The sequence below is a fragment of the Carassius auratus genome, chromosome 2, assembly GCF_003368295.1.
Source record: "Carassius auratus strain Wakin chromosome 2, ASM336829v1, whole genome shotgun sequence".
Taxonomy (NCBI): Eukaryota; Metazoa; Chordata; class Actinopteri; order Cypriniformes; family Cyprinidae; genus Carassius; species Carassius auratus.
In genome coordinates, this window is record NC_039244.1 from 16,086,938 (window position 1) to 16,096,534 (window position 9,597).

The following is a 9,597-nucleotide window of genomic DNA, read 5'->3' on the forward strand; positions in this document are numbered from 1 at the left end:
AAGCGTTGACGCTATTGTGCAGCAGTCGGTTATGCCTGACCTCAGATTCACAATGACAAACTTTTACAAAACAATAACGAGAAAGGATCTCGGGGCGCCAAGTTTTACTCTTACGCTCTTTTCACGCTTCCCTTTCTCTCCGCCGTGCTCTTTATTTCTCCAAATAAGCACACTTTTTTTTTATCGAAAAGATTATGAAGGGGAAACCAAGGGCGATACTGTCACGGATAATGGTAGCCTAAGTGGAAAGAAAAAAAAATTAAATATTAATTATTTTAGATGGACCTTTTTCTTTATTCGACAGACCTTTGAAAGTATTTTTGGTACATACAATTTGGCAAAAATCGTATGAATTTGTACGAGTGTGGTCGTACGATCTCGTACGAATAAGCCACCTCGTATGTACGAATTGCCGTGAGATCGGGTTGGTGTTTTCATCAAATCAACGGGACAGGAAAGACTTTAAGCTTTTAGGAAAAACTAATATATTGAGGACATGGGAAATGTAGAATGTGTGTACACACACACACATATCCTATAGGCCTAGTGTAGAAAATACATGTTATAGTGTAAACATTACATTGTAGCCCCACTTTTGTCCAGTCAGATTATTACAATTCATGGATGCTGTTGATAAATGAGGAAAAACCACAAGCTACACTATTTTTATTTTTCTTCTTCAACCTCGTTCTCTTGACATACACCTAATGTCATAAGATATCATATAAAATGTATATAAAAAATGGTTGACAACCACTTAACCTGACCTCTTAAACTATGTGTGATGAACAATTAGCAAGATATGCAGTGTCTCTCCATTCATCTTATTTGCGGTTTAGGCAAAGCACAAGAAAATGTGTTTTGCACACACACACACGAAAAAAGCCTAAATCAGCATATTGAAAACTGCATGAATGAACAGCATCCGATATACACCTGTTGCAGAGACAAGGCGCTATGCAAATAATGCCATCTTATCTGGTAAAGATATATGATGATGAACAGATTTAAAAGCTCAACTTATACAAAACACTTAAAACGACAGAAATAGGCTCGCAACATTATGATATGAATATATGCATCACTGCTCCACAGTCTGAAACAGGAAATCGTCATTAACCTTTATCATCGTCCCTCAAGGTTTTCCCCCTGTTTCTTCAGTTTGTTTTCAAAAGGGCAACAGGAAGCTGGGGGATCCCGTGTGACCCCAGCATTGTTCTAGGCCCGATATCACATCCATTGACTGGGTCACATCTGTGCTGATCTGAGCTTTATGATCTATGAAGTGGCAAAACCTCTTGCACGTACTCCGTACTCACAGATCTCTCTTTGCATCTGCGCACAACCCTTTGTACTGGAGAAAAAAGAAATTAGAAAAGTGTCGGAAACCCATGACAGACTGCTTTCTAAATAAATGAAGCTGATCAGTGCTGAACTACTTGTTATTCTACAAGATCTAGTAATTCTAGAATGCTAGAACTATACTTCACATAGTCCTATTTGTTCGAGTTGTAATATTTGAGCTATTATTAATTTACATTATAAAGAATACAAATAAGGATAATGATATGGATCCAACGTATGTGCAAAGGACTTATGCTGAACTGGAGCCATTGCAATTAATGGAGCCATTGCAATTAATGGTCTACGCACAAGCTTTTGTTTTCGGTTTTGTTAAATGGTTAATTGTAACGGACTACCAAGGAAGTAAGTCAACGTGATTCATGAGTGTAAATCGTCACGGATTTCTCTAGGATAAAAATGGTCCATCAAATTACTCTGTACCGCAATATGACAAGTTTTAGGTTTCTTTTGTTGTTTCTCTCAGTTTCTTTGTTATCGCTGCTTTGGCAAAAATTTTAATTATTTTGAAAAAAGATTTAAAAATGGCATTGCACTAGCTTGTATTCAGGAATTGGAGACAGCGAAATAAGATAATTTAATGTCACTTAGAAGAATAAAGTGGTTATTACTTTTTTGTCCAAACATGCCTTTATAGGTATTATAGGTTATTGAAGTAGGCTATTAAGTGAGCTACAGAGTCTATGGCCAGATTGGTAATTTAAACAAACTCAGTGTTATGAAAGAGCTCTGCAATTACAGCAAAGGCATGTTTTGCCAGTGCACTAACAGGTAGGCCTACCTGCAGTACACTGTAAAAAATATTGCGTTAAATATAAGGTAAAAAAAAAAAGGCAGGTGGTTGCCAGAATTATACTGTAAGAATTACGGTAACACTGTTTTTTGTTTAAAGGTTTTATACCATAAAAATACAGCAACACCATTTTAGGTTTAATGGTTTACCTTAAATTTACAGTTTAATACCGTGATTTAACGGTAATGATATAATATGAATATACCAACTTATGGAAGTACTGAAATCTGTCTTGTACCTTTGTATTAAACTGGTAACCACCAAAAGCAGGTGGTGATGAAAAAGTCTCCTGATGAAACAAAGCCCATCACAAGCAGCTTTTAAATAACAAGGTGCAGAGTGTCATTCACACAGACATATACCATAATGGTGAGACTCATTAAACTGAAATATGCAATAAACATTGATTTAACAACATTATATGTAACATACAACCCTAATAAACATAACAGATAAGAAAAAAATAAGAAGAAATAGTTAGCGTATTTCAAAGAAAATTATCAAATTCCAAAAAAAATTTAATGCAACTCAGGTAAGTTTACGTTTTTCCTCTGTAAAATTTACAGGAGATACCATTAACATGTTTTTACTGTAGCATTTTCACAGGCTTTTTTACAGTTAAAATCACAGTCATTTTTTACAGTTTAGTTAAAATGTTTAAAAAGTTAGTTATGATTTACCAAATACTTGACAATACGATAACAGAAGAGCCCAGTATAGCCATAGACTAAGCATTACGACCGCAATTAAGTAGCCTAATACAATCATCACAGGTAGGATACACCTAGTAGCCTACTCAGAAATGAAAGACTTGCAGTTTGAGTGTTAGGTTATACATCAACTATATAAAAATATATAAATGCTCTTTTGTAGCCAAATATGAGCACAAATTGGCTCACTGTGTAACACCTAACATTAGGCCCCCAAAGTCAGTTACAAGTTCAACGATTCTAAACAAGTATTCTGCCAATTTTCCATTCAAAAACTGCGTGCTCCACAGCCATGGAATCAGAAATGTCTCTATCAAAGGAATGTTTGCGTCTATCTAGATTATACGACGACTTTGGATATGCAGACATAGATTTATCTAAACTTACAGTTATTAAATAAAGCCGATCCCTCAGTTCAGTCGAAAATGAAAACCAAAAGTTGAGATTAGTCCACAATTTTCCAGGGACGAAAACGTGAGCTCAAGAGTTAAGCTACGTTAGCTCTGCTAACACTCTGGAGCTAAATACCACAATATGGACCATGCGCCCCCTTTTAGTTAGCCCATTTGCACCAAAAAACGTTTACTAAAACTTTCCAATAAGTTGACATCTAAAGTGGTCGTTTGTTTCATTTTGACGCTCCAGGACACCATGTAGGCTACGCTCCGAAGACCACTGTTGGTTTGCTTCGCTGGTTTCTTTTAAAGCATCAGCCACGCCATCTACTCCCAGTTAAACTACTGGAGTGAGTTGCTTTTCGGTGATCCACGATAACTCTTTGCGAACCGTTATAAAGATAGAATAAAGCGATTGATTTAACCAAATAGTTTTGGATACAAATAAACTGTTCAAGGACAGACTATCACAAAAGCCAGACCAACAGGGACACCGCATAGCCTTCTAACATTTCAAATGATGGCAGTGTTTTTTTTGGAATATAGCTACTGATAATGAGGAACGTAGTAATGCATAATGTAAAAAAAGTAAAACTGGACATGGAAACTGATGGGAAATTACAACAGGCCTAGCTGTTTTGAGTGATGCTCCACAGAGAGTTGCGTGCATAGCCTAATTAGTTAGGCTAGTTACCCTGATCTAGACTTAAGCTATACATATTGTTGACTTTTGCTACGTAAAAATAGCATAGCAATCCAAATTGTGGAATAAGTCTACGAATTTAGACAGCGTATGACAGTGACCTACCACCGAATTTGCTACGTGTAAAAATGAACACACCCCTCCCCCAGTGTGATTTATAAACAAGACTACTCAAAAAGACAGCGGTTCCACAAACAGACAAATAAACAAATGTGTTTGCCAAATAAGTAGTTTATCTTTTCAGTTGTTAGTGATTTGGAGATGCAAAATACTGGGATGCTGAACACTATCGCTTTAAGTATTGAAAATAAGGCGAGGTTGGGTGCTGTCATTCACTCGAGAGTCATTGGGTCATGTGATCAAATTACGCTTCATTTATTGGTCAAAGGCACGTGTCTAGGAGACCGGCCTGCGACATCACCAGGGGAACTCGTAGCCTATTAAAAAATAATAACAAAAATCCGTAGTGAAAGTATCCTAGAGCCAGTTTGCTTTTCTTTATTTACTAGAGCAGGTCTACCGCTTTGAAAATGCATTTATCAAATTCGCTTGTATGCTTTACAAAGTAGATATAAAGACGTTTGCAAAGGGCACACTGTGGAATTAATTTCTAAAACGATGTTCTTTCTTTCTACGCACACAAGGTTTCGTCGAATTTAACCGACAGAAGAATCAGGAAAAAGGATTTGTCCTTTTTTCCGGTTTGTTTCTTTTTGCAGTGAGACTAGGAAATAAGGAGAATATACCACAAAAACTGGAACACAAACATACGCGTTTGTGAGAGAGAAGGGGTTAAAAAGAACATTTGGAGTTTCACTATGGAAGAAAATGATCACAGCAACATAGATGTGGAGCGCCAGGACTCGGGCGATGAGTCCAATAGAGATATTTTACCCCTGTTGCAGGCTCCTGGAAACCTACTCCCTCACAGAATCACCAACTTTTACATCGACAACATTTTGCGACCGGACTTTGGTCGCAGGAAAGAAGGAACAAGGCGTGACGAAAATCATATAGTTGGAAGAGAGAAGCGCTGTCCATCGGTTCCCGGATCAGGGCAGGTGTCAGGGGAAGGACCCTCGAGCCCTCCTCCAGGGAGAGCGTCTAAAAACCCTGATATTACCGCAGACACAACTCTGAAACCCCGTGCAGAGACCGGAGATCAGTGTTTCAGCTCAGACTCGGATAGCTCGCAAAGTAACACCGCGCAGACGAACCAGCCGATACTTTGGCCGGCTTGGGTTTATTGCACAAGATATTCAGACAGACCTTCATCAGGTAGGAATTTATTCTGTTCACAATTATATTTATGTACTCAAATATCATCTGTTATCACTTGAATGTGCGCAAATAAAACACTAAACTGTTAGGCTACAGAAATTGTGTCGATGAAAAGCGGTACAAAACGAAGCAAATGTTCTTCATGAATGTCAAACTGCCCGCCAAGAATCAGGTAGTTTTCTTTTATGAAGTCTGTTCTCTTAAACTAAAAAGGAATAACTGCAAATATAATTGTATTATTATTATTATTATTATTATTATTATTATTATTATTATTATTTTAAATCTGATATTTACAAACATTTTAAGTAGGCTATATAGGCTAATGCTGCTGTATGATATACGTATAATTATTATTAATAATATTATTTTATTGTCGTTTTTCTTATTACTATTTTCAACATAATAATAATACAAATTATTATATATTATTTTAGAAGACCCTAAAAAAACTAGTTAGCCTAGTTTCTTAAGGTGCAATGTGGCTCTCTCTCCGTTTGATTTGGCTTTTTTTTTTAAGTTTTAAAGAAAATGTAGAACTTATTTTTTTACTTTAGGAATGGTAATTATGATACATTTTTGCCTTTATTTTCAAAAAAGGAACGGGTAGTTTTTGCGCCATTGTTACTTCGCTGTCTTTGTTGATATTTAATTAGCATATTTTTGACAATGGAGTTGGATGCACCACAGAAGCTAAATGCTAATCAAATCTCTTCAAAATTTGCTTTTGAAATAAATATGCCATGCCATTCCTGCACGTAGCCTACCGGCATAGGAATAAAACCCGGACAGTTTTAGATAATATTAATCATCTTTTCTAATTAACTAGTTTCAAATGAAGTTCAGATTGCGTACAAAACGGCCTTCTGAAAAAGTGGCAATGCAAGTTTTTTTCTCACATCGAAACTTATGATTAGGCTATATCCTACAATAATCTGGCGAATACATCTTAGACTCTTTCTAATATGCAATAATTCTAATAAGTTTTTACACAACAAAACATACAACATTGTGTGAATATTTGGAAAGATCAGACTACATTTTTATAAGGTGTAGCCTATGGACCCCTTGTCATGATGGGGGTAGGCTACGCTTAATAGTTTGCCTACTTAAATATATTGTTCGATTATACGAGGTGTAAATATTAATATTATAGCTTAAGGTTAATAAAATGTGTGAGCAAGGGCTCATCTCATAGGCTGCCGATCCATCTATTGTCAGCATTCAGGCCACGCGGAACCTTTGGGTGCCCTCGATCGAGTAGCCTATACCTAAGAACGAACTAAAAATAGAATATACAGTGGGTAAGTTAAGCATTGAACGACAGGTGCTACTCTTAGAGCAAGTTTACAAAAACGTACTCTTATAAATGTAGTTCCTATGGTAACAGAAATAGGGGAAGCCTCTTTCACCCCCTCCCTGGCAGTCACCCCACCCCATCCCAACAACCATTACACCATGTTTCCTTATTCAAAACTAGAGCAGACTCCCTGAAACATTGGATCTGAAAGAACCCTTGACATCTCTAAATAACACTATTATTGAAACAGCATTATTTGTTGTAGCTATTGTCTTTAATACTGATATAATGAAACAACCTACTGAAAATAATGATGCAACATTAATGTGCATTTACAGAACGATCGAATATAATCCCTATTGTTAATTTCTGTAATGCAGGACCAAGATCCCGCAAACCAAAGACGACAAATCCAGCCAAGGAAGACAAGCGTCCGAGAACAGCCTTCACAGCGGAGCAACTCCAGAGACTCAAGAACGAGTTCCAGAATAACCGTTACCTGACGGAGGAGAGGAGACAAGCTCTGGCCCAGGAACTCGGCCTCAACGAGTCCCAAATCAAAATCTGGTTTCAAAACAAAAGGGCGAAGATTAAAAAAATCGTCGGGGAGCAAAAACTCACTTGCATTGCACCTAATGGCACAGGGACTATACAATCACGCCACAACAACAAAGGACGACAAATCAGACAGTGATTAACGTGAAGGACAGGACATCTGAAATGCAATAATTCTAAACAAGGGCCAGTGTACAAAATACCAGCATTTAACAGATGAAAACTTTATGTATGAGATTTGATTCTGCAATATTATGTATATATAGCCTATATACTTTGTGTACAGTGGTGTAAAACGTTTTCTATTGGTATCACTGCTGCACACATACTGAAACGTCAGATATAGTGCGCGAGGAAAAGGACGCTTCTTTATTTAAAAAAGGGGCGTGATTTAATCAACACTTGACGTTGAGCCACAAGTTTAAACCATGCTGAAGTCCAAAGATTTTTCCTGGTGCATTCAGGCGACTGTGATTTAAAATAAATAAATGGTAAAAATGTTTTATCTGATTTAGATTTTTATTTCCATTAATACTTTTATTGTGAATGTTTTACTCTATTGATGTGTTAACAGAGACATGGTATTTCAAAAAGACAACAATGCATATCATCATATCATGCTTACAGTAATTCAGTATATTGTATTAAAAAAAAATCAATGGTCTAGAAACTATCTGTCAAGGATAGATTTCACATTTTCAGGAAATGGATCAGACTCTGAATGCATTCAATTCAGTAAACCTCAAAACTACACTTCTAATGCAAGTATAGCCTACTTGACTTGAGTTGCTTTGTGTTAAATTTAGCTGGGAATGTACAATAAAAGTTTTCTCATCTTCATTTTCCAAATGGACATTCGACAATTGTTTTTTTTTTTAAATGGTTGAAAGTTTCTTTTTTAGCTAAGTAACAATCATAAAATGTTGTTTGAAAATTACCACTTAAAATTGTGTCTGTATATGGATATAAAGAAGTGTTTTCCCCATTTTTTTATTAAAAATAAATTACATATTGTGAAAAAGGAGCATCACTGCCTCCAAAATCTTGGCAAAATTGTTTGTAAATGTAACTTTGAAAAACCCAAATTTAGAAGAAAAAATAATAATTGGCTACAAGATCTGCCCACAAGTAGTGTTGTAAGGAAATAAAAGACGGACATCCTATAAATAAATTTAGCCAGACGCGACTGTAAGACATTTAAATGGTGGTATCATTGAAAGACAAATGAAAGACATTTTACTTATTAAATTTAAAAAAAATTTTTTAAACCGGTTTCAAAAGGATTTAGTGTGACATTAAACAGAGAGAGAGATCATTTGATTATTTGTGTAACAGTTTTGAAAGAAAACTAGAATGCAATGATATTTATTGCAATAGCCTACCGCTTTACAGAGCTTATAAAAATACTTTTCAAATGGTCAGAAATGTCTGAAAAGGCGGCAATGGTAAGCATTGCATTAATAAACAAAATACTAAATAACTTTAAATGGTGGGGGGGGGGGGGGGGGGGGTCCTTTATCTAAAATGCTTAGGTAAATAGTCCTATACTTGCAAAGTTCACCAAATCTTGTACAGTCAAACATAAAATGAAAAATTCGTTTTACGGTAACAAAGTTTGTGTAGAAATCTGGGACCACATTGATATGTTTACAAATCTGGTGCCTTTGGTGAAACTCAATCTATAATGACCAGCATTTTTCTTTTATTCTGGAACATGCCAATATTTTTTATTTGGCGAATAATATAATTTGGTGGGAACAAAAATTTATATACTGTATAAAGCTAAATTCTGTCCAAGTGTCAACACTTGGGGGAGTCCAAATGCTGCTAATAGAAGTAATTCCACTCGTAGATTCAGAGTATTAAAAACCAACGAATAAAACCTAAGCCTGTTAATTTTAATAATAATAATATTAAATAATAATAATAATAAAAATTTAAGAATTTAATAAATAGCCTATTTTAAAAACGGTGACACTAATTTACACACCCGTTTAAAACCAGGATTTTTATCTCTTAAATGATGGTTACCTAACGCGTAATTTTGCGCAAATACTAAAATAATAATCTAAATGAGATGCTATGAATATTGAGTTAAACTTTGTTTAAAAGTTTCTCTAGACGGGGTTTAGTGTCGTAACCCTTACCAGAAACTTTACACATAGGCATATGCCTTTTTCAGTGTTACTTAGAAAAGGTCCAACACAAAAGACAAACTATCTCTGAGAACTATTCCCAGCATTGACCTGTTCCTCAGTGCCAGATAATCTCATCTGCATTTCTATTCTAGCCAGGTTTGTATGTGCAAGTAACGCCCAACGGTCACTGACTTGAGCTTCAGTGGGAAGAAAAAGGCAGTTGCTGCTCAGACCTGAAGACTATGGCCGGGAGACCACTATGAAGGTCAAAGCCTCCTGTCACAGATGCAGGTGGCTCGTTTCACTGTGCCCACATTTAATCACCTCCGAGTTCAACACGGATCTTAAAGGCATCTCATT

General features: G+C 36.0%; 1 protein-coding gene across 1 annotated transcript; it reads left to right on the top strand.

Annotated features, from left to right (window-relative positions):
• The first annotated feature begins 4,383 nt into the window (after positions 1–4,383).
• LOC113117697 (homeobox protein engrailed-2b-like) lies at positions 4,384–8,049 on the top strand. The gene is made up of 2 exons (XM_026286571.1): positions 4,384–5,241; positions 6,925–8,049. The coding sequence occupies exons 1-2, from the start codon at positions 4,782–4,784 to the stop codon at positions 7,236–7,238; spliced, it is 774 nt and encodes a 257-aa protein (XP_026142356.1). The 5' UTR covers positions 4,384–4,781; the 3' UTR covers positions 7,239–8,049.
• The last annotated feature ends 1,548 nt before the right edge of the window (positions 8,050–9,597 follow it).

Excerpts from the sequence above, each read along its gene's own strand:
- LOC113117697 (XM_026286571.1), top strand. The coding sequence starts at position 4,782 with ATGGAAGAAAATGATCACAGCAACATAGATGTGGAGCGCCAGGACTCG. Across the intron at positions 5,242-6,924 it reads TTCAGACAGACCTTCATCAG|GACCAAGATCCCGCAAACCA; the intron begins GTAGGAATTTAT and ends TCTGTAATGCAG.